General features: G+C 43.0%; 1 protein-coding gene across 2 annotated transcripts in view; it reads left to right on the top strand.

The window, feature by feature from the left end:
* CHN2 (chimerin 2) overlaps positions 1–26,292 on the top strand; it is a 265,760-nt gene that overhangs the window by 191,210 nt on the left and 48,258 nt on the right. Inside the window, exon 7 of one of the 2 annotated variants that reach the window (XM_081079748.1) lies at positions 13,857–13,913. The exons of the other annotated variant lie outside the window; for it this stretch is intronic. Coding sequence (XP_080935874.1) covers positions 13,857–13,913 — 57 coding nt within the window. The remainder of the gene's footprint in view (positions 1–13,856; positions 13,914–26,292) is intronic. 2 annotated transcript variants of the gene reach the window in all.

Below are 26,292 nucleotides of genomic sequence, written 5' to 3'. Positions count from 1 at the left end.
CTCAGAAGGACCAGCCCTCCTTCAGAACCTGCTAGGTCAGCTGAGGCCTTTTGGGAGACTTCATCGCAGCAGTGAGTGTCTCCCCTGTCCCGTCCTATTTCTTTTCCTTCTCCACGGATGTTGATCCTGAGAGTGCTCCCCAATAAATTTCCTGTACCTTATGTTCACCTCGGAGTCTGCTTCCCAGGGAACATGACCTGCAACAATCTTACAGGGAGTATGAAATCTCAGGCTAAAGACTGGAGGTGAAAATTCATCACTCTGTCTTTTTTTTAACTGAATTTAATTTCCATCTCAAGTTTCCATTCTGTCTAATAAAGATACCTTAGTCTCTGTCAATTCAATGATTTCCTCTCCCCTTTTCTTCCTGGGGTTACTTCTCCTTTTCATGGGACCTCAGGCATTGTCATCCATCTGTGCCAGCATCCAGTGAGACAGCCCATCTCCCATCCACTTACTGGTTTGTGGTCCACACCCCATTTGCAGCTGCCTGCTTCTTGGCTCACCCACCACATCTCTCCTAACTGGCCACCTCTCAGTGCCTTACCATGTGCAGCTGCATGAGAAGGGCCATTCTGTTGCCTCCCACCCATGCTGGACTCCTTGGGGACAACATGAAACTGCCAAATTTGCTACCGTAGAAACCGTTTTTCTAGGGGAAAAAGAAAAAGTGCCATGGGGTTATAGTTCCATTCTTTAGCACTGAAGGTTCTGTTCAGAGTAAACCAATTTAGAGTTATGCAAAATGTCCTAAAGAAGTGATTATTTTGAGGGGAGTCCCTGGGCAGAAAAAAAAAAAAGTCCATTATACATGTTCTCCTTCTGCAGAAATAGGTTTTAAATTAGTTCCATGCAACCTCCCACATTCCTTTAACATGTGTTTATTGAGCACCTTCCATTTGCGGGACCTCCTTCTAGGTTCTGGGACACAGTGATAAATGCAGGCAGGGCCCCTGGGCTCGTGGAGGTGAGAGGCTCCCTCCCTAGAGTGTTCTGGGTAGGTGTTTGGTTTCTGTAGGACCAGGACGTCTTCAGCAGTCCTTTCAGCATGGAGAGCCACCAATGAGGTGGCCTCTGCCCTTCATTTTTCCTGTCATGCTATGTGAGACCTCACTTTCCGTGGCCCTCCCCCAAGGGGACATCAACACTCCTTTCTACTCGATTGTCACAACCAGTCACTATAAGGAGTGAACGAATTAGAATTTCTCCATGAATTGGCAATCCGCAGACCACATCTGGCTGCCAAACATGTTCTGACTGGTTTGCACATTGTTGTAAAACATTTTAATTCTGGAGATTTTTCAAACAAAACTGATTTCCAGTTTCTTTAATAAAAAAAAAAAATCAGAATATTTAGTCGTCCAAGGTAATAAATCTACTGAAAGTTAGTAGCTCCTCCCCTGTCAGACGGGGCAGACGCTTTCCAGTTTAATACAGTTTGGTCAACCAGCCAGCTTCCCTCATCTGCTTTACCTCCCTTGCCTCTGGAGGCCTGTTCCCAGAGGATTTTATTTTACATTAAGCAAGACTGACAAAGCTGCGTCCTGGGCCTTCTCATATTGCCCCTACCTAGTATGGAATTTAGCTGATTATGCTTTCCACCTTTATTGAGACACTCACCCACTATTAGTGGTGGGGTGCACTGTTTCACACAGTTTATAATGACCTCTATGGGAATCAGTGCTCTTCACGAGATATTAGTTGTTTGTGGCCGTTTCAGACAATGTTGGATATACAACTTGGCCCCTTTGCGGTTGGGTGGGGCCAGAGACCTATGACAGGAAATGATGTATATAATTTCCTAGCCATGACATGATCTGCTGCTTCAAGAACCTCCAGAGTCTCTATTCCTGCTGCTATGGGAACCAGCCCCATCCAAGATGGTGGCTGCTGCCAGCCTGAGTCCCAGAAGGAAGAGACATGGAGCAGAGCCCCCAGCCAAACAATAGAGGATGGACAGCTTGAGTGAGAAATATTCTTGGTTGTTGCAAATAACTGAGGCATTGGGATGTTTTGTTACGGTAGCAGACCCGAGCCTTTACGGAGTGACTGAAAGAGATTTTTCGTGAAGAACTAGGAAAATTCTTCTTCTTCTCAGAGACTGGTTGGTTTCCTTTTCTCTTATGTGCTCTGAGAATCTTCTTTAGCCTGTAGGGGTCTCAGAACTGTCTCTTGCGACGTGTAGGACCCAGTGATAATTGGTGGGCGTTTTAACTCTTCCCCTCATTTAATCTTATTTTTTCTGCTCCTTATTGTATGGAGGCTATTTTTTCTTTTAAGAAAAAGGAAGATGTGAAAATAAAGAAATAATCATATCCATATAGTTTACTTTCAAATACATATATATGTCTTCCTTGAAAAAAAGCATTAGTTTGTACTAAGGTGAAAAATAAAAGCCCTTAGACTCTACTGCTCACATTTTATAGGGTCTGTGTGTGAGGGTGGTGTTTCCTTCTGGAATTTTCTAAGACTTTTTTTTAAGAGTGGACTGTGAGAGAGGTTAATGGATTATAGGACCTTGAGATTTTTCCATCAAAATGTTGCCCTAATAAATTTCTTAGCTTTTCTGTGGCTTGTAATAAGATACTATTAGGGGTTATTACTTTTAAAGTTGCTGGTAGTCTATTGAAAATATTTATATGGAAATGTACGGTTTGGGTTTCTTTCACTTATTTATTTTTCTTTGTGTAGGAAAACTTGCTAAACCTTCAGGTTTTCTGTCACTGGTCACCAGGAATAGGGACATAATAGCAAAGGCATTCTTGCTTACGCAAATCCCTGGGACAGATAAAATCTCTCTTGAGTTACCCTCTCTTACTTTTGTATTGCTGTGCAACAAATTACCATAACATTAGCAGCTTAAAAAAACACTCATCTACTGACGCATAATTTTATAGATCAGAAGTTCAGGTGGTCTCAGCCATGGTCCCTACTCTTAGAGTATCGCAAGATCCAAATGAGGTGTGGGCAGGCCAGGTTCTTATCGGGAGGCCCTGGGGAAGAATTCACTTCTAATCTCATTCAAGTTGTTCGCTGAATTCAGTTCCTTGCAGTTGTAGGTTTAAGGTTCTCATTCCCTTGCTGGTAGTCAGGTGAGGTCTGATCTTTGTTCCTGGAGGCCATCCGTATTGCCTTCTTGCAATGCCCTTACATCCTCAAATCCATCAGTGAGACATCCGGTCCTTGGCACATTTCAAATCTTTCTGACTTCTCTTTCTGCTGCCAGCTAGAGAAAACATCTCTGCTTTTAAAAAGCTCATGATTATCCACCCAGATAATTTCTCTGTCTTAAAGTTAATTGGTTAGTGCCCTTAATTACATCTGCAAAATCCCTTTTTAGCATATAACAGAGTCGTGCAACTTAATGCCACGTAACATAATCAGGGACAGAACACCGGGGGGCAAGTTCATGAGACCATCTAGAAAACTCCCCATCACAGCCCCGGACCATTGTAACAGCTCCCTTCTAGAGTCTTCAGTAACTCCTTTCCTCCTTTGTATTCCCTACCAACTCTCATCTTTGCTGGAGAATCCAAACTAGCTGCTACCCATGTAGCTGTTTCCAGCAAGCAAGTCGTGAATGCAAGTACATATTTTTTTACTTCTGTCTGTGTCATTTGTCTGGATTATAAGGTGTAAGATGGTGCTGGGAAATAGGTAAGGTTAGTAGGCAGTATGGTGAAGTGACTGAGAGTAAGAAATATGGAGCTGGAAATATGGAGCTGTGTGACTTTGGATAGTTTACTTCACCTCTCTGTCCCTATTTCCTCACCTCTAAAATGGAGATTATAAAAGCAACTATCTCATAGGATTGTTATGAGGATCAAAAAATAATAGTAATAATAATAATAATAATAATAATTATAATAACGCTAGCTGCTGTAACACATAAATCCCCAAATCTTAGTGGCTCAATCCAATCACGGTCATTTCAATGAGAGTATGTCCAGTTGGGCAGCCTTCCATGTGGTCATTTAGGAACCGAGACTCCTCATATCCCATAGCTCTGTCTTTCTCTAAATCACAGGGTCTCAAAATGTGATCCTAAAACCCTGCGATCATTTCAGACTGTTTCCACAGATTCCCCTTTCCCAGCTGTTCGTCTGTGAACATCTGGATTTTTTTCATGTTCTTCGACCAAAACAACATACCAGGTATAATATAGAAGCCCGTGTGAGACTCCGTCCTCTATTAAGTTAGACATAGAGTTCCAACAATGTGGAATAATGCCATTTTTGTCAACATGGTTAATTTTCATAAAATCAAATTATTTATATTAACATTCAGGGCTGATAGTGTTTATATTTTTATTTTTTAATGAATAAGGACTTTAAAATTTCCTTGGCATGTTTCAATAGATGTAAACCATAGAAACAAAAGCTTTCGGGGGCCCTAAATAAATGTGAAGAGTAAAAAGGGCTTCTGAGACCAAAAGTGAGAGACCCAGTGATATAGATCCTGGGAGCCTTTTCCACTCAGCTGGCTGACTGAGCCAGAGAGTCACATCGAGAAGTTTCTACGGTCCAGTCTTGGAAGTAGCACATTATCTCTTCTCATATTTCATTAGCTGGAACTCAGGCACACAGCCACACCAAACTACAGGGAGGCCGAGGAATGGAGCTGGCTGTTGCTCGAGAGAAAATGGAAATGGATTTGGTCACAGTCTTCAGCATATTTGACTGATTTCAAGGGTTTATTGAATGTTGCATATATGGATCACAAGTGTCTTGTGTAGTGTTTTGCAAGAGTAATAATATTTGGCTAAACATAGTCAGACAACTTCAGAAAATTTTAGAATTGTAACATGAGCTTACTTTTTGCCTTAGGAGTTTAGTAGTTGGCAGAGACTTATCTGAAATAGCAATGCATTGAGCCAAAGAAGTGAAAGGAGATATCGGTCTTTTTAGAACCAAACCCAATCAGGTGATTAAACAAAAAGAGTGAAATGTTTTATAAACATTTCTGATCCCTTTTGAAACCCACAGTGAAGGGTGGCTGGAGCTAGACGGAGAGGTTGTTTTGTTTTGTTTCGTTTTGACTTGGTTTGGTTTTTGCTTTGATACCTTACACCCCTCCTACAAAGTCTACTTTATAAGTTGAGAAATTGATGACCTTTGACAACCGACAGCATGGGTCAGCCATCTTACACGCTGTGGAAAAAAAGCATGAATTACACGCTTGCACACACACGCACATACGGGGGCACGCGTACCCCTATTTCAGGGCTCAGTTGCCTAGAGTATGTGATGGAGCGCCACAGCACTAACACTTTGAGGTCAAGACTTGGGTGGGTATTAGCATAGCCTTAGACAAAATTGTAAGGTAGAAATTTGATGTTTAAATTTGTTGGAACTCGATTAAATTTCGATGTTTGTATTACCTCGAAATTTGAAAATGTATATGTAACACTGTGGTATGCTCTCAGGCTACATGTAAATTTTATCCTGGAGTAGAGGCCCTTGTATACTGAGTATGCCGTGTTAAGGGCTTATGGCTGCCTCTTTGCTTTCATAGGTTGTTTGTGCTGTAATTTATGGGACTTAAGTATAAGACCTTGGTAAGGAATATAAGCACGCTGTTCCTGGGAGACAGTAATCCCTTTTAGGATTCTCCCTGTATCACTTCTATTGTGTTTTAAAAGACACAAGCTTTGCAGAGGATATGTAGTTCAATATGTATTTCCTTAGTGTTTAAAGGTAACAATTCTTTGTAGGTAACAGAGTCCAGCGAACAGATTCCAACCCTTAGGACATTTATTGTTTCCTTAACAGAAAGGCCAAGGTAGGTGGATGCACGATGGGTTGGGGCCGATGGCTTCTTCACGGACCCAGCCTCTTTTTCTTTCACCTCTACTGCCCACATCATGTGGCCTTCCCTCTCGATGTGCTCAGCAGGTGCACAATAAGGTCCCTGTTCTATCATGGCATCACATGACAATGTCCAAAGCAGAGGGCAAGGGAAGTGATAGCAAGAAGGGACTCCTCCATTCCTTCCTTCACAGGAGAAAACCTCTCCCCAGCAGACTTTCCACCATATCTGATTGGCTCGTACAGGTCCCGGACCCTCCTGTAGACCAGTCATTGACAAAAGGGAACAAAGAGGCATAACTAGCTTGAACCAGTTTTGATTCATTACCTGGATCTGGGCACATTGATGCCCAAAACCAATTCAGGGTCCTGATGGCAAGTGAGGAGAAGGGGAAGAAAGTACTATGGGCAGCGAATCAGGAGGTTCTGCCCAGACGGTAACCAGTGTAAATGTGCCTAAATTGTGCCAGAAGCGAGCACAGCTCACAGAGGCAACCGACGTGCCACTGCCCAGTTGCAATCCTTACGGGTGGGGAAGTTTTTCTCCTGCTCCTGGGATAAAGCCTCTGTCATGTCCCCTGACTCTTCTGGCCATTTGCAGCTAATAGAAAGCCCTACCTGCACTTTCAATCTCAAAACACAGTCTTGTTTGGATAACTAGAATTCCTGGTCCTGAATTATAGTAGAAAATCCAAAGTTGATAGAGTTAAGTCTCTCCCCTGCAGCTTGGCTGACAGAGAGGATGCCAACTGCCTGGCAGAGTTGTGATCAGCTTCTCCCTTGCTCTACTCTTGTTCCCCAGCCCCCTGCCCACAGGGTAGGGATGCAGAGAAAGGGCAGAGTCCTTAACTTGACCGGTATTATCATAAGAAGGCTTCACACTTGTTGGGCCTACAGGTGCATTGTGGGTTCTTAGGAGGTTGTCCCACTGGATCCCCCTTATTGTGCAGTTATCACGACTTGGGTAATGCCTGGGTGACCACATAACTCATCTTCCAAACCAGACAGTTAAAGTGAGAGTGAATGGGTGGGATCAGAGGAGTAGTCATGATTTTACCAGGCCAACAGTCCAGAAGGGGGCCATCAACTCTCTGGGCCAATCAGGAACAATGGTCAAAGGTCCCCCTTAGCAAGGTATCTGTGCCCCCAACAGCCACGTCCCCCTGAGCCCCTGCTTTCCCACCATCCCTTTCACAAAGAACTCTCTTTTCCAAATTCCCTTAACCTTCCAGATGATCCTGAAGACCTGAATTTGAAAAACTCGAGACAGCCCCCCTTGCAGTGTGATCCACTTTTGGTCCACAGGTAACATTTACCTGTGGGGCCCTGGATTCCAGGGAAATGTTGTCTCTTCCCAGATGCAGCCTGCTAATCTCATCCTGCAGGCCCACAGCAATAGGACCTCACCTAGATATTGCTCAGGTGGCATGGACATCACTCAAAGGCCCCTCCGTTAGTGCAGGATTCAGGTGTTTAGGACTCACAACTGAGTTGACCAGAACTCTCCGCAGGAATCTTCCCCCAGTGTTCAGCAGTCTTCCTTTTTTTTTTTTTTTACCCTTCTAGTGTGATGTGTGTCTTAAGAATTGTGTACTGGTTTTCACCGGTTCCTTTGACTCTCTGACTTTCGGTGGTGTGCCTGACTTTGAAGTTGCATATCTATTCCTAAGAAGAAACATTCAGTAATAACATCCTGACCCAGAAGCATGAATTATATGTTGTGTTAAAAGACTCTGATATCCCAAACGGCGTTTGGAGTTCTATAGGGCTACGAGTTTCCTCGAGTGGCCCCAGGCTTAGAAGCCTTCTGGTCTAGTGTTTGCTATTCACTTCCTGTTGTCAGCTATGAACTTTCACCACCACGGCCCTCTCCCCATGAAGTCGCTGTCTGCTGGCCAGGGCAACCCAGAAAGAAATGAAGCCTCTCAAGTTCAGCCAATGAAAAGATGCTAGCTCAGAAATCTATATTTTACTCACCCACTAAGTCAGAAGTGTGGCGAATCTCATTCCTCAAAGCTGTCACCTCCTGTTTTTGTTTTTTTGGGTGCTCTGGATACATGAAACTGTTTGAACTCTAACCACTAGAGAACTGAGGCAAAATTACAACATGATATCTTACCCACAATGCAATAAGTCAGCAAGAATTTTGCTAAGATCCTTGCGTACATAAATGTGCATGGATAAATTCACTCTGCTCTTTAACTGGGAGCCTACCAGAGGAAATAGGAGGGCTACCTGTGTGAATGTGGGTATGGGAGTGTAGGTATGTATATGTGCTAGAAAGACCCAACATTATTCATCATACTTATAGAAATATGATAGGTGTGTCTGTACCTGTCAATCAACCTGACTAATATTTAACTAATATTTTTGAACTGTAAAACAGAAGACCATATATATATGTATATATATACACATACATATATACATATATGTATGTGTATATATATATATATACACATACATATATATATATATATATATATACTTGTTTTATAATAATCTCAGATATATTTTGGATTAGCTATGCATCATGGGTAACCCTCATTTATCTCTTGTTGTTTTATTCAGAGTTAGGGTATTTTCAACAGCTATCCCTGGCCTTTTGGAATATAATTATGTTTTTCTCTTGAGCTATACTTTGGCTGCTACAACCAGAAGAAAAAGACTTCTGTGGAATCAGAGCTGACAAGTAGGAGGCTGTAACTCCGACATTCCTCTGTTGGCTGACAGCTCTGCAACTCCTAGTGTATAAAAAGCCATTCCAGAAAATGGTTACCAAAAAGAATTGCAGCTCTTACACAGACATAGTTTTTTCCATCAGAGGAACCAGCTCTTAATTGCAAATACGTTTTATTTAGTGCCATTCCTTCCACTCAGTGTTTAAGTCAGCAAGTATTTATTATGCACGTCCAGTGCTCAGTGTGCAGTGCTGTGCAGGTGGAATTTTTTTAAGTGCATTTTCATTGGCAAACAGCGTGGTGAGCACAAAGAAATAAAACTCAAGGAATAGTTGACTTATGCTCTAGGTGATAATTACATCTGGAAACCCAAGAAGGGCCTTTGGGATGTCCAGGAAAGCACTACAAGTGAAATAAGAATTGAAAGAAGCTGTTTTGAGAATCACTTGGAGTAGAAAATTTCAGAAACTTCCCCCATTATTTTGACCAAGGGGCTAATGACCTGTGTTCTGACTGAGTAGCTGTATATTTCAGGAATAAGACCACTTAATATGTAGCGTGACCATCTAAGTTCTGGGTTTCCTGTGTCTAGTCTTTTTACTTATAGGCATACAAGACCTTATTTTATTCAAGGGTGGGATTCTGACAGCTTTTTCCTTATTTTCTAAACTTTCCGGGTTCCCCCTGCCCATCTCAGACCATTACCAGCTTCTGGTATTCCTAGAGCTTCACAATATCATGAACAAATTGGGCCCTTTGATTTTTAGTTCTAAGTGACTCTTAGAAGTACATCATGGGTGTTGCAGGTCAGAAATGGTCCAGAGAGACCTGACGACTTCTAAACTCACCTTAAAGAAACACATGACGGCTTTATCTTAGCTCTCTTTTGGTTGGTAGTTTAGCATTTATCTATCCTACCATGTCACTTCTCTGCTTAAAGTCATCCTTCGCCAGCTAGATGTAAGCATCTCCTGAATAGATCCGTGAAGATGCGACATGATCTAATGCATGTCTGCCAAACACCTTCGCCTTCTAATTTCCAGGATACTCAGGTGATAGGTCACCCCCTAACTCCCCTCCAAGTCTTTGCAAATTCTGTTCCCTCTGCCTAGAATATTCTCCTGGACTCATTCTCACTGCCTGGCTATCTCCATCTCATCCGTCAGGTCACAGATGAGCCATCACTTATTTTGGGGTGTCAGGGAAGTCTCTGTGCTCCCAGAACACACTACACCTCCCCCACATTAGCAGTTGTTATAATTATATATATCATATATTATGATTTATCATTATATAATATAATTAATTATGATATAAGTATGTAACATAGTTCTATACTTACATGTCATGGGAATATAATTATGTTATAATTGCCTGTTAATTTCTATTATCACCAACTTGACCGTGAACTCCTTGGAAACAGAAACCAGACCTAGCTTCCAGCATATGGCCTGGACTCATGATTTGTAAATCAGAAAGGCTGTTTTTGATAAAGTGCCAGGTAGCCTCATTTCTTACAGTATATTTCTGATTTACAAATCACCAGTCCAGGTCCTGGAACTTACCATTGAAACAGTCATAGACGTTCCCTGCTACAAGAGAGACCTTACAACTTTGCAAAGTTAAGTGTTTTCTGGTTATTTAAGCTTAGCCGAATAAACTCACAGGGGGAAAATGAAATGATTGATTCCCTGTTATCTCACACAGGAAGAGAGAAGCAGACCAATTGAGAATTATAGGGACGAGGGGCATCTCTGAAAAATTAAGTTTTATTAGAATCATATAAACCTAGCGGGTGTCAGAAAACAGTCTTTATGTCAGGAAATCCAGTTTGGAGAGGTAGTAATGGAAAGCAAATCTGAAGTTGTCCTTAAATCAATAGAAATGGTTAAACTTTTTGTGGAGGGGAATAATTCAGGATCTGTCTTTCGGGCCAAGAACTTTATTTTGTAAATAAAATTTTATTGGAACCCAGCCATGCCCATTTGTATAGACTATGATTTTCATGTAGACTATGGCTATTTTCATCCTACAATCATGGCAGAGTTGAGGAGTCCCAACAGGACAGAGACCATATGGCCTGCAAATCCTAAAATATTTACTATTGACACTTTCTAGTGGCTGGCCCTTGGCCTAGAAATGAATGAGACTTCAGTTGACACTTGAACAATGCAGGGGTTAGGTGCACCGACCTTCCTGCACTATCAAAAATACACTTACAACTTTTAACTCCCCAGGAACTTGACTAATAGCCTACTGTTGACAGAAGCTTTACCAATAACATAAATAGTCAATTAACACATACCTTTTATGTGTTATATATGTATATATATATATGTATATATATATATATAACATACTGTATTCTTACAATAAAGTAAGCTAGAGAAATGTTATTAAGATCATTAGCCAAGACATGGAAACAATCCAACTGTCCTTCGACAGATGATTGGATAAAAAAGATGTGGTGTAGATATACAATGGAATACTACTCAGCCATAAAAAAGGTGAAGTATTGCCATTTGCGACAACATGGATGGATCTTGAGATTATTACGCTAAGTGAAATAAGTCAGACGGAAAAGGACAAGCACCATATGATATCACTCATGTGGGATATAAAACAAAGAGCAACAAACAAAACCTCATAGATACAAACAACAGAATGGTGGTTCCCAGAGGGGACGGAGGTGGGGGGAGGACACAGAGGGTAAAGGGGGTCAAATACAAGGTGAGACTAGACTTTGGGTGGTGAGCACACAATAGAGTACACAGATGAGGTATTATAAAGATGTACACCTGAAAGTTATATAATGTTGTTAACCAATGTTACCCCTACAAATTTAATTTTTAAAAAAGAAAATCATAAGGGAGAGAAAAAACATTTCCAGGATTTATTGAAAAAGAAATCCATGTATAAGTGGACCCTCGCAGTTCAAACGCGTGTTGTTTAAGGGTCAGCTGTACTTACCTTCATTCCAAATCACTGGTGGAGCTCTGTAATGTGTTGAGCACAGTGCTTGGAACATAGTTAACCCAAATAAACATTGGCGGTGATTGACAGTATGGTGGTTAGACACTGATGAGCCAGCACCAGGCTGTTGGTAAATCTACAGCTGTACTACAAAAGGCAGGAACACAGATGTTCACAGCATGTGGACAGTTTGGGCAATGGCCAAATAAAGAGGAAAGAACTACAGGTGGGTGATAACTTAGCGTTTACTCTGCTCTAAAGAAAACCACACTTGGGGGATGTTTATATCACTTCCTTTTCTCTACCTCCAAAGAAAACGATCAAGGGCCAAGCTCAATTTGTGGTCAGTATTTCACTCTGAGTTTTATGCAGGGGTTTCCAGGATCTTCCCCAGTGGATGTGGTAGAGGTTTAAGAAATCTAGGGTGTGTATTTCACTTTCACTTGATGAATATCTTTGAGGCAAGTAGGAAGGTTCATTTGGTCCGTTTGCACGTTTGTTTGCATATGAGCACAAATCACCAGTCTCCTCCCTCAGCATCAAGTAGCCGGAGAGAAAACACCACAGGAAGGTGGGGAGAGTTAGAAAGCTGTTAAGGATGTTTGGTGGGCGGAATAATGGCCCCAAAGTAATCGGGTCCATTCCTGGAACCTGTAAATATTACCTTACTTGGAAAAAAAGGGTCTTTGCAGATGTGGTTAAGTGAAGGATCTTGAGATGAGGAGATTATCCTGAATTGTCCAGATGTGTCTTTATAAGATAAAGGCAGAAGGACATTTCAGAGACAGGCACAGAGAAATCAACGTGAAGATGGAGCACAGAGAGGTTTGAAGAAACTGAAGTGATGTGGCCTCAAGCTGAGGAATGTCAGCAGCCACCAGAAGCTGGAGGAGACAAAGACTAGATTCTCTCCTAAAGGCTCCAGAGGGAACGCAGCCCTCGACTTCTGCCCAGAGGAACGGAGTGCAGACTTCTGGCCTCCAGAACTGTGAGAGAATAAATTTGCATTGTTTTAAGCCACCAACTGTATAGTCATTTGTTACAGCCGCCACAGAAAACTAACATAGATGTATTCATCAAATGAATAGTATGTGCGTTACTTTATTGCTTTGTGTACCACCATAAACTAGAGAGAGAGAGAGAGTCCATACAAGTAGTGGCAGATGATAAACAGCACAAGTTGCTGAACTGGGGTTGTGGAGCCTGATAGAGGGAGAATCAGCAAAACGATGATGGGAGGCATGGAAGGGAAGAGACTCACTGAAGCTTTAGATGCCTTGGCAGAAACTCGTGGCTCAGCCATATCCCTCTCTGTTTTATTTTCCTCCATAGCACATAGCCTCTGTGGTATATATTTGCTTATTTGTTTAATGTCTGTCTCTCCCTACATAAGGACATCATCTCCAGAAGGGCAGAGATTTTTGTCTATTATGTTTTCTGTGTCCCCAACTCTGAGAACAGGGCCTGGAACGTAATTGGTGCTCAGTAAATAGTTACTCAATACATAAATGAAATAAGGACAGGTGAGGTTCTAGATTAATTGTAAGTTTGTAATTGTATTGGGACCCCAGATTAATACCTGGTCAAGGGGTGGTACAGAGACAGTCGTCTATTTAAAAACCGTTTGTTACACTCCATGGTGAGATAAGGACAGTGGTACAGAAGCCTCCAGAAGTATACCATAGTGCTTTTCTTTTTCAATCCACGGATTGCAAAAATAACATCAATGATAAAAAGCTACTGTAAATTCAATAATGTTTTTCAATGAATTTATTTCTTTTTAATCGCAACATATTTGCCTCTTTTTAAAATGGTCATATATATGAGGGAGAGACAAATAATTAGGAGGCCTGTATTTATGCCAAATACAGCCAGACTTCATTTTATTGCATTTCACTTCATTGCTCTTCACAGATACTGCGTTTTTGTTTTTGTTGTTTTTTTACAAATTGAAGGTAAGATCCTTCATCAGCAAAAAGATTACAGCTTGCAGAAGGCTCACATGATGGTTAGCATTTTTAAACAATAAAGTATTTTTAATTAAGGTATGTACATTGTTTTTTACACATAATGCTTTTGTACACTTAGTAGACAACAGTAGAGTGTAAACATAACTTTTATATGCATTGGGAAACCAAAAAACTCGTGTGACTCACTTTATTGCTGTGGTCTGGGAACTGAACCAGCAATATCTCTGAGGTCTGCCTGTGTAAATAATTCTCCAACCACGCAGAATAACCATGAACCCCTGGGAGTCTGTAGCTTGAAGGTTCCGAGTTATAAACCAACCCAAATGAGGAAACTGGGTGTAAAAGCATTCTGTGATTGGCCTAGGGTCATAGAACCTAATTATAAGGACCTGTGCCTTCTGAATTCCATCTCCGTACTATTTCAGTGGCCCCTGATGAGACATCTCTGTGGATTTCGTAGAGGTCATCATCTAGGCGACCAGGTATGTGCTTAAAGACCTGAATCTGGCTGGAGGTGATGCCTCACCAGGAGGGCCACACTTCTGATGGAGGACATGTCTGGGTACAGGGCTGGCTGGCTTCGTGGGCATGAGGCCTGTGCAGCCTCACGGAGCCCTGTGCTTGGAAGACCCTCACGTAATTTAATGCCTTGCTGCAATCTGCTTGAAATTCTTAATAATTTTTGAAAAAGGGGCACCCATTTTCATTGTGTACTGGACAGGCACATGATGTAGCCTGTTCTTTCTGGGCAAGACAATTTGGAGGTAACTGCGTTCTACTTTTAGTTTGCTTCTAACCTCATTCTGGAGATCCAGCTTTCATTATTGCTCCTCAGCAGCCTGAGACCACTAGCTCTGGGATAAGGGGACTTGATATGCCCAGGCTGGGACGTGGCTGAGGCAAGGGAGGATCAAGGTCACAAGATACAGGAGATGCTTACTCTCAGGGTTGTGCAGGCTCAGGACCCAAGAGTGAGTGCCCCTTACATTTTGCACCTCACTGGACTCACCCAAGTCCGCTCTGCAATGTACCTGGGCTCCACCTGCAGTCTCCTAGACTCTCCTGCTTTCTTTGTCTTTGGAAATCAGCGTGTGCCTCTGTGGTCACGGAATTTTCATCAACTAGATCAGGTGACACACAGAAACCTCCAATATTTCTGAAATTGTTTTTATTTGTCCAATCTTTGTAGAGAGAGAATTATACTTCCTGTTTCTCTGCAAGACGGGCCATGGTTGGCTGGTACATGCTTAACTGTGTAAATGTAATTCGATATAAAGCTGAATTGTCAATACCGTGAAACACTTTACGGGAAGAGTGCAAGAGTAGATGGCACTGGTGGTCACCTTCCTTGTTTCGCCAGAGAGCCAGAGCAGTGTGGTGTGAATTCAGAAAGCCTTGGTGCTGTCCTGAGTCCACAGCTTATTGGTTGTGTGATCTGGGGCAATGCTTCGTACTCTCTCAGTCTCAGTTTCTTTACCTATGGAATAGGGATAGTAAAGCTATCTCCATCTCACAAGGTTATTGTGAAGGGACGCTGGATTGAGAATTGATGCATCTGAACACCCTTTGCAAAGTATAAAATGCTAGCTAGTTGTGGACACTATTATTCAATTTTGGGAGGGGAATTGTTTTGTGAGATGGGTGCATTCTAATTTGCCACCTGTCATTCACCAAGATTAGCAGTGAATTCTACAACATTACATGATTTGAGCAAGGCCTTGAATAGGCTTTAGTGAGGAAAAGAAGAAACTGCCAAAGCCAGGGTCAGCCAGATAAAAGAAGATGGAAAGGCCTGCTGAGGCTACATGCTCTGCTGGATGAATTTGTGTTCTGGGGAGGAACCCACCTCCACCCTGTTTATCTCTCTTTTCATGGGTCAAGTGTAAGAGCGATTTTATTAGTGAGGAGATAATGAAACTACTTTGGCACCAGGCAGTCTGGATTTAGGTGCCAGCTGTTTACAGGAATTATCTGGGAATGCAAGCTCTCAGCACCTGGGGACCTTGAGACCCAAGAAATGTTACCCTGAAGGGAGGACACCACTCGTCTCCTGGGAATAGGAGCTGGGGCACAGCTGGTAACTGAAGCTGTGACAGAGTGGGGGCCCCACCCCCATGGCTCTTTAACCAGATAATCTAGGGGGAGCCCTGGGAGCATTTTCAGGCACTTCTGTCGTAGGAGTACGTACCATGGCATCTCAGAAAAAGAGACCATCATGCTAGCCCCAGTGTCAAAACCTAACTAGGTCATGTCAGGGTTTGTCTGTGGTTGATTTACATTTGATACAGAGATCAGGGTCCACTCAGGATAAATCCAGACCCGTCCATTAGTGAACTATTTTGAGAGGATTCTGTATAATTTTGGAAGATTCACTTGGACCTTTTGGTCTAAAATGCAATCACAGTTGACTACTTTAACCAGACTTGGGCCTACTTGCTCCTTGCCCACCCAAAATGCCACCTTTTGTCATTCTTTTCTCCCAGGCCTGAACTCCTACCCTATGTAAGTGCTGGAGTAGGTGCATAGTCCAGTGTTCTGACAGGGTCAGGGGAACCACAGAAGTAGACACATAATATTATAAATTTTGCACAACATGGTCTGGGAGCTTAGCAGTGGAGAAATTAATTTTATCAGAAAAAGGGTCAGTAACACTTCCCAAAGGAGATGTCATTTGAACCGCATCATAAAGGATGAGTAGGATGTTTTAGGATCAAGACAGAGGAGATGGGCATGCGAGGTATAGACAACAGGGAGCAAAAATATGGTGCTTGGGACGTGGTGATAACTGGGAAGTGTGGAGAATGGTATGGCACATACTGTGTTTCCCCGAAAATAAGATGCAGCCGGACCATCAGCTCTAATGCGTCTTTTGGACCAAAAATTAATATAGACCTGGTCTTATTTTTCTATAAGACCTGGTCTTATTTTACTATAATATCTTATATTATATTATATTAATTAATTATATAGTCTTATATTAATTTTTGCTCCAAAACATGTATTAGAGCTGATGGTCCGGCTACATCTTCTTTTCGGGGAAACAGTAGTAGGTGGTCAGTAGGTGGTAGTAGTAGTAGTAGGAATATGTTCAAGGCATTTCACATACCCAGTATAGCTCAAATACAGGAAGGGAAGGTCTGGAATGACACTGGAGCGGTAGCTGGAGATCATTTTTGGTGAAGGGCCCTGAACAGTGTGCTAAGGAAGTTAGATTTTTTTATTCGCAGCACATTTTAACCAGCTAATCCACCTGCTTTGTCATTCATTGGCAATCATCCGTCTCCGTGGGGATGGTCAAGTTTAGGATTCAGTAACAAACAGCCCCCAAATGCCAGTGGCTTAAAGCATCAAACATTAAGTTCGTACTCACACTCCATGCCCATCCCTAGTGCTAGTGCCTAGTGCTACCGTCTTTCTGTGGCCCGGCTGTTTCATGCTTCTGTCCCAAAGTGACGCCCATCAGTTTCCATTTCATTGGCCAAGGCAGGTCACATGGTCACGCATGACTTCAGAAGGAACAGGACGGTGCAGTCCTAGCACCTGGGAATGGGTACATGGTTGTGTACATTTGTCAAAACTCAGAACTGGATGATTAAAATGTGTACATTTTACTGCATGTAAATATGTCCACAACCCTGACTTACAAAAAAAAAAAAAAAAAAAGGCACTTCAGGGCACTTTTTAAACATCCAGTTTTAAAAATTATTAAAATCATGATCCCAACAGCCACTAAAATATTATTTGATTTCTAAAAGGTAATTTTATTGACCCTTTTAGAAACCTCATAACCTGTGATGTGTTGTAAATGTTTAACAACCAGGAATGTCTTCCTCGGGGAGAGGAGAGGGAATCCTGGTATTTGCCTGTTTCCATGGTGTAAATACTCCTCCCATGGCTGACGTCAGGCTACCAATATGACGTCATTGAATCAAGCTGGGACGGAAGAGAAGCACGCGTTTGCACCCAATTCCAGCGCACCACTAAAACTATTAACTATTAAACTAAAACTATTAAACTATTAAACTATTAAACTCTGCTACATTTGACATTATACTAAGCAGCAAGATAATGGCTGTCTTCATGATGATCTAGGATTGCCTTGTACAAATTCCCAGTTTGCTAGCAACGCAGAATTAATAATAATAATAAATAATCATAATAATAATGCCAGTCAGATATTGCAGTCACTTCACAGTTGAAGATGCTCAGAAAGGTCGAAGATGTGCCCAAAGTCACGTGGTGGCAAAACTGGAACCCAAGCCGAGGTTTCCTGACTTTCTATTTAATGTCTGTGTATGGTTTTGGCCACCACGGCAGGCCCTGTGGGAGTCCAGGGTTTGAATGTGTGCCATTGTTCCTAGTTCACTTTCAGATATCCATCTTACAAGTATTATTTTTAAAAGGTCAAAACATTCAGCTCAACCATGCCTGTGGTGAACAAGTGGTAAGGGGCGGGCTGTCAGGTGTTATTGGATAGCTATTGAATTCAAACAATGCATTTTGCCCCGGGAGAAGAGGATCAACGGACACCTAGTCCGAGGATTGGTTCCCCTGCCGCCCACAGGGGAGCTGGTTTTCTTGGGCGCCCCTGGCCTTTCACTGTCCAGCCCACATTAATAGAATAGCAACAGCAGCCATGTGTTCAAAAAGAGACCACTGAGCATTTCCCATCTCAACCAATCTTTATGGTAGCTGAGAAAAGTCTTGGCAGAACGAGTCTATTCTGCAGGTCTCAGGGTAGAGTCAAAACCAATATATGTCATCATGATTGTGATACGTTTACCATAACAGTGATTAGTTGCAGGTGAACCAGACTTACATTCAAATATATTTCAAACTTGTGTAACTCTCTCTCATCATACGCTTTAAATGCTTTTTGCTTCTTTCTCAGTTCGACAAAGGCTTGCTCTTCCTTCAAGGCCATCTCAGTGTCACTTCTTCACTGAAGACTTTTCTGACCTTGATCTTGGTGTACCTCCTATCCCCCCACTCTAGTGTATTATTTCTTCTGCGCTGCTCCTGGAATGCTTTGCACCTCTTTACTATGGCTCATTCAGTGTTTTGTGTTTTGTGTTTATTTGTTCAGATGTCCTCAGCTAGATCGAATATTTGCCCCTTGAAGTCAAGGCCCATCTCTTAATCTTTCATTTATTGCATTCACCATAGTGCCTGGCCCAGCCCATATCAGACACTAGAGAGAAGACTGCAGTGCGAGGAATGGAGGGAGAGAGGAAGGACCTTTCGGGCCGAGAGCAGTCTCTCTGGGAAAAGCGAAGTTTCCTGTGCCCATCCATGCTCAGTTCCCAAATAACTATGCACGTTCCAGGGCAACAAGTCTCACCCTCACTGGGCATGCACATCACCAAGACACGTTTATGTAAAATACAGATTCCTGCCTTCCCTCCCCATCCCTATTCTGAGGCACAGGTCTGAGAGGGGAGCAGAGACCTGTGTTTTCACAAGCATTCCAGGTGATAGTCTATGCAGGTTGTCTGCAGGACAGTTTTGCAAAACACTGCTCAGGGGGTTCCAGGAATACAGATGAGGTAGGGATCTGGGGAGGGTGCAGACTCAAGTCCTAAGTACCCGCTGGGCTGTAGCGGGCACTCCACAGGCTGCACTGCTCCCAAGTCACAGGAAGCAGAAGGTCCTAAGGGAGTCGCCCATAACCCCGACTCACTCAGGCCAGAGTCACACAGAAGCAACCCTGGTACACCTCTTGTTCTAGAATATTTGACAGACTTCTGGCACGTGAAGGGCACAGCTGGACATTTTCAGTTCTAGTAAATTATTTTATTATTCTGGGTGCAGAATAGCCACCCAGGGGACCTAGGACCAGTGATGATCTGGCTCAGGAACAGGAAGCCCGCGGCCCTGGGCTCGAAGACCTCCAGCAAAGCAGCGACTTCCGCCAGTGCCATGGTCAGAGCGGTTCCCGGGCTGACCTTGGGTCTCCTTCCGACCAGCCATGCAGCCTTGGCCTCAGCAGTAATAACACAGTGTTCTCTCCTCACGTCATCCACACCCTTGCAGCTGCCACACACACAGCGCCAACAGCGGCCTGTGTCACCGCGGCTGAGAAATAACCACGTTGTCGCCTCCTTGGAAAAGGCCCATTCCTGGCATTCTCGGCACCCCCAGGCCTTCTCTAAGCACTTCAGCCCCCTGCAGACCCCACCTGAGTGGAGCTCAGAATTGAACTTGAGAAACAATCTGACAAGTGCTGAGCAGTCCTTGTCACACGCGTTCACATAACAAAGTATATTTGTTTCCCAGGAGACAGTCATTTCATATTCCTACTCATTAAGTTGCTATAATTATACCCACATGGGGTATAATTGATTTTAATTGTCACTCTGAGGTAGCTCCAGGTTACAGCCACGAATTCCTTGCCTTGGAGAACTCTCTCCCTTTATTTAGCATTTAAATGAGTATCAGGAGGGAAACACAAGAAGTAATTATGAGGAGAAACCAAGTGTTGAAAGGGGCAGGTTTTGAAGTGCTTGGACGTCCCAACACGGCGTGTGTGCGGTTCCAGTTCAGTACGCTGGAAGTCAGCTGGTGGCCCTGGAGCAGAAGCCCTGACGTTGATGAATTGTGCAGCTGTGCTCGGGGAGGCAGCCCTTCACTCAGGGCTAGAGTGACTCTAATGCGATACTTGCCCGACTCAGTAGCCTCTGTTTAATGAATTAGCACGTATTTTTAAAGCCTTACATATTACTCCACCTGAAGTTTCCAGGCAAAGTGTCGTCAGGCTACAGTTTCACTTGCCCACTCTTTAAAAACAAACAAACAACAACAACGAAAAGGTTAGTGTGTTATATTCATAGATCCCTCGTTAAACTCGCACAGTCCAGACTCCTGTTATTATATGTTGCAAAAGACAGTGACGTATTTTTTCATCCTTGCTTAATTTCAAACTTGCCCAATGAAATGCAGATCCAATGAGTAGTCGTTTTCACAGGCTATGGTTAGGGGTGTTTGTTGCATAATTGAAGCATAAGTCTTCGTTTATGTTTAGATGGTGAAGATTCTAGAAATAGTGGGATGTGTTGGTTCTATTTGAGTCTCTAAACTATTAGGCAAGTTACACAACTAAATAATTAGCTAACTAAGGAAATGCAACTGCAGCTGATGGTATAACACACACACACACACACACACACACACACACACCGTAAATAGACATAGGATCCTAATATGAGCTGTCCCATCTCTGTGTTCCTGTAGCTCCAATATTATATAATTATCTGGTTACTCGTCTGACCGCCGTCCCCAGCTTTTAACTTCTCAAGTACATCTGTAGTCCGAGTGCCTGGAGTTAGTTTGTTGAACATTTGAAGATGGAAAGTAGTCCTGGCTAAGCCCTCATTTTGGAAGTAAAGAAACTGAAGCCCTGACAAGAGGTCTGACAATTAAGTTTGACAACTTGTTACAACAATGTTGCTAGTCTTTCCTGATATCAGAGGGATTATTCATTATGAATTTATACCAACTGGACAAACAGGTAACCAAGTTTACCATTCGGAAGTGCTGAAAAGGCTGCGTGAAAAAGTTAGACGACCTGAACTTTTCACCAACAATTCATGGTTCTTGCATCACGACAATGCACCAGCTCACACGGCACTGTCTGTGAGGGAGTCTTCAGCCAGTAAACAAATAACTGTATTGGAACACCCTCCCTACTCACCTGATCTGGCCCCCAGGGACTTCTTTCTTTACCCAAAATAAAAGAAATATTGAAAGAAAGACATTTTGATGATATTCGGACAGCTCTGATGGCCCTTCCAGAAAAAACTCAAAAACTGCTTTGAAGGTTAGACTAGGCGCTGGAATCGGTGCACAGCTTCCCAAGGGGAGGACTTCGAAGGTGACCGTAGTGATATTCAGCAATGAGGTAGGTAGCACTTTTTCTAGGACGAGTTCACGAACTTAATTGTCTGACCTCGTACCTCAGATTACAGTAAGTCTTCACTTGACATCATCAATAGGTTCCTGGAAACTGTGACATTAGGTGAAACGATGTATAACAAGACCAATTTTATCACAGGCTGATCGATACAAACCAGAGTTAAGTTCCTATGGCATATTTCTGGTCACTAAAACATCACCAAACTTCTAAATAAAGACTGAAAACACTTCTAATATTAAACATTGAGAAGTGTGAGCTATACATGCATTTAAGAAAGATGAGTGAAAGCAAGTAAGAGAAGGATTTTCCAACCTGCTTATTCCAGGTCAGGGATTCCGGTGGTCAGAGCCTCTCATGGCAGCTCAGAGCATAAGATGGGACTCCACCCTGGATGGGACACCCTTCCATCGCAGGGCCACTGACATCCACACCCACCCTCACACAGACTGGGGCAGTTTAGACACACCAGTTCTCATGTTCACCTCTTTGGGATGTGGAAGGAAACTGGAGTACCCGGAGAAACCCCACACAGATCTGAGAATGGGCAAACTCCACACAGACAGAGGCCCAGCCAGAAATCAATTTTGTTTTTCTCATGAACATTCTACCCAAACAACGTTGAACGAAATAATGTTATTTGAGGACCTGCTGTACTTGACCAAGATCACAGCAATCACGACAAAAAACAAAACAACAACAACAACAAAAACCAAGGATACGTGTAAAAACCAGGAGATTTTTCAATCAAATCTGAAAGATTTATCAAATATCTCCTATCAGAATTCTTGGTTTCCCTCAATCACATGGATATGTGAAAGCACGTGCTTTTAGTGTGGCAAATACACCCAAGAAGATAAGTCATTTTGCTTTGGCCTTCCCTTTGCCTATCTCATCTGTGAGGTTCTTTGGGTAACGATCCAAGGGTGTGACGAAATATCAGAATTCAGGAACGGACAGATGTCCTGCCCAGAGGACACGTTTGTGAAATTCAACCAGTCAAGAACTCTGTTGCCTTGAATTTGACAGTGAGTCTTTCACAAAAAAGTCTCCCCTGCTTTTGCATTAAGTTACATGAAAACTAAGAGAGATCAGTTCCTCATTCCCTTTTATGTGGTTTCAGGTTTTCTCAGGAATCCTTTGGTCTCTCCCCTGGCAATGCCCCTGGCAGGACCACGGTGGCACAGGGGTCAGATTCTCCCGTTCTGAAACCTCTGAAAGGCTCAGCTCCACACATTCTGATCTTTGAAAAAATGTATTCTCAAGTGTCTTTTCAAAGTCTCCTACGTTTTGGGGAAGAACTGTCCTGCTTCTTCCCTTGTGTGTTTTTATCCTCATTTCTTTTTCACGGGGCACTAATTCTCTTTCTCTTCACTATACTTTCCCCTTCTCTGGTTTCCCGTGTAATTTGGAAGTTTCTTTTTTCCATTGAAAGGAGAATGCAGCCCTCGGCAAATCTGGGTAGGGTGATCTCCTAGTCCTTCTCCCCACACAGTGCAAACTTTTCTAGCCCCCTCCCCTCCAGGTTCTTCATTATGAGGTGAGACTTCTGTGGATCAGCCAGAGAGGCCCCAACTGCCTCAGGACACAGTAAAGCATCTGGTTCATTGTGCAGTGGGAGAGGAAACAAAGAATTCCTTTCTGAGGTCCATCCGCCAGTTACAGGGGCCAGACCCAGCCTGACAGAGCGGCGCAGGCAGCGGGTGGGGGCCCCTGGCAGGGACAGCCGAGTGTACCCACCAGCCAGGGTGCAGCCCAGGAGGGCTCCACCTCAACCCCCTCCCCTCCCTGCATACCAGGCTCCCAGAATTTCACAAAAGCAAGAACAAACTTCCAGCAATCCCACATGTGGCACAGAAGAAGCCTCTAGAAGCTTGCATAGTCGGTATTTTGAAGTCCCTAGATTTTACCAGGACTGCTACCAGTGGAAACCACTGTGAGAGAGGTTTCCTCTCTCACAAGTGAGAGAGGATGGTTTTATAAGGCCAGAGGTCATGGGGAGAGGGTGGGAAGAAACAAAGATCTGAGGGGCTCATCCCATCCACATTGGACTAAACATTGATCCAAAATTTGAAGCTGCTCGTTTTTTTATGAAAAGGGCAAAAATCATGTAAAGGTTAAAGACGCATGCACACAAGCCAGACCAATTTTGGTCCCCAAAGCCAGCTCTATCCCTTGTTAACTGTAGGACTGAACAAATTATTTATCCTCCTGAGACTCAGTTTCCCTGTCTTATATCTGCCATATGGGGTGGTTTTGAGGATAAAGTGAAGAAAGTGTGGAAAGTACAAAGCATGATGTCTAGATAAGTGCAATCTTTTAGTATCATTGTCATCATCAGAAGCTTAGGACACAGCTCAAGGAAGTCAGTGTTGGAAATGGTCATCAGCATCGGTAATTCCTAGATTCCAAAACCTGTGCAGGTGTGCCTTCTTTGGACAAGGTCATTCCCTGACAATGGGAGGAAGCAAATGGCTGCTGAGGACAGGGAGATGACGTAGAAGGAACAGTGAAACAGTGGGTTGGGATTCCAGAAACTTCATTCCATGTTGCTACTTTGCTGCCAGGTTGTTTGGGGACCTGGGACACATTACTTCTCTAGGGCTCAGTTTCCTCCTCTGTAAGATGAGAGGGTTTCACGGATAGCTGCTTACCAGAAACAGTAACTGATCTCATTCCACTGTGTTGTTCCATTATATGATAATGAGTTACTCTACTTGGTGCTGTAAAATAAATCATTCTCATTCTCATGTACGGTAACTAAAACAGTACTCCTCCCTCTCTATTACTGGCTGAAGTAATAAATTGCAGTGGAAACCATATGTTTTAAGCAGCCTTTGAAATACATGTTTCCCAGGAACCTGCCCTCCGTTTACTCATTCATCTGTTTACTCACGCAGAAATATTTATCGAATGCTACACAGACAGACAGTGGGCTAAAGACAGGGATACAGGGGTGAGCTAAACAGACACAGCCATGTAAAACGTAGGGTCAAAGAGCTCCAGAAGAAAACCAATGACATAAAGAATGGTTTGAGCTAATACAGACACAAAGGAAAGATTCCTGGACAAAGTGAAGGGAAAGCCCAGGGGTGGTTGGAAGTTTGAATAGGAGCTGGCAGGTGAACAAAGTAGAAGGAAGATGTTAGATGGGATGGAGTATATTCTGAGGAGGTCCAAGTTTGCAGTTGTGGTCCCAACTTACTGGGATTTTATATAGACATACTCAAAATTTAAGTTACATACTGAGCAGAAGAATTTCTTTATTTTCAGGTAATAAAGGTTTGTATTCTCGGGACTATGCCAAGTATGGAGATTAGTCAAGACTAAGAAATAGGTATGAGAGACTTTCAGATGCGAAATATAGCAGTGGTGAACAGCAAAGCCCTGCACAGGTCACCCTTCCTAGGCTATAGGACACTTGTCCTAGTCTATGAACTGCTTTACGTGAGAACAAAGACTGGATGTCACATGACTTTAGATGCCCAGAGCCTAGCACAGTGCCTAGTACTTAGGAGGTGTTCACTTAATGTTGGTTGACTGTTTGATTGAGTTGTTGGTTGATTGGTTGGGTGGATGGATGGGTGGGAGAATGGAAGGAAGAACGGACCAAAGGATGAATAGTTGTATATATGGTAGGCTCGCTGACTATCTGGCTAGATAGGTGAATGGGTAGGTGGTTGGGTGAATGAATGGATATATGGGTGGATAGGTGGATGGTTGGATGGGAGACAGGAGGTATAAAGTGTCTGGAGTAGTGTCTGATACATATATATAATTCTATTGTCCTACAACATAGAAATACCTTGTTTATCATACAGAGTAATACATTTATGTCTATAAATTCCCACTCATTTAACGTATTTTAATACTGTATTTGGAACAGTGTTTTTCTTATAATGAAAAAAGTACTCGTTGTTTCATTTGTGCAGAGAAACTAAAAAAACAAATGCATTATGCATAAAATCTACCACTATGTGTAGCACTGCCTGCAACAGGGCAAGCCAACCCAAAGCAGTGACAGACACCCCTAAATTTCCACCCACCCCACACGCGTACTCCTTCCCCTTAGGATCTTGCCAGTTGGTTTTGGGGCTTTTGCCAGAATGCAGTGGTTTTCTGGAAGGACTCAGGGCAGCAGACAAGTGGGCAGTTTCCTGTGGACTCACAGTGTTTGAGGCATGTCATTTGGAGCTAAGAGATTGTTTCTTACCCATTGGAGGTTTTGGAAAACAAGGTCGGTGGGTACAAGGACCTGTGTCAGGGCCCCGAGATCTTGGGACTTCAGACTAACTGGCACCAGGGAGCTAAGAGGTCAAGATGTGGAATGCTGGGATTCAGATGACACGCTGGGCTCTGTCCAGTGAGACATCATACACACTCTGAGGGACCCACAGGACTCAGCAGGTTGTATCCAAGTTGTGCTGGTGTACACACCTGGGCATGAGTGGTCAGGTGGTGCTTCCTGCCCTGCCCTTCTGGAACCCATGTCCCAAAGGGCACTTTAGGCCACCAACTGTGGCCAGTCATTCTGTGCTTATGTTGCCTCATTTGCCTCTTCTGCTGGCCCTGAATGACTCACCATGTGGAAGAAAAAGAATACGTCCCACAATGTCACCCAGGGCCAGGTGGCAGAACCAGTACCAGTCTTCCTGTGTGTGTGTCATTCAGATTAGAGCAGGACCATTAGCTGAGCTTATTTAAAGAGAAATTGTTACTAATAATAATCATAGTGAACCTCTGTTGAGCTCTTGTTGTGTTTTGGGTGCTGAGAACTATGTAGAGTATCTGTTTTCATTCTCAGAACAAATCCTGAGGTTAAGAGTCAAGTATTTAGTTTTCTAAACATGACTTCTAATGGCTACTCATAGGCCTTAGTACTTGGTTACAATTAAGTTTGAGAAATGCTGAAACTTCTAAACAGTAATATAAATGGTAATTCTCCAACAAAG

The sequence above is a fragment of the Rhinolophus hipposideros genome (genome assembly GCF_964194185.1).
Source record: "Rhinolophus hipposideros genome assembly, chromosome: 18".
NCBI classification, from domain to species: Eukaryota; Metazoa; Chordata; class Mammalia; order Chiroptera; family Rhinolophidae; genus Rhinolophus; species Rhinolophus hipposideros.
This window is presented reverse-complemented; position numbering and strand designations above follow the sequence as displayed.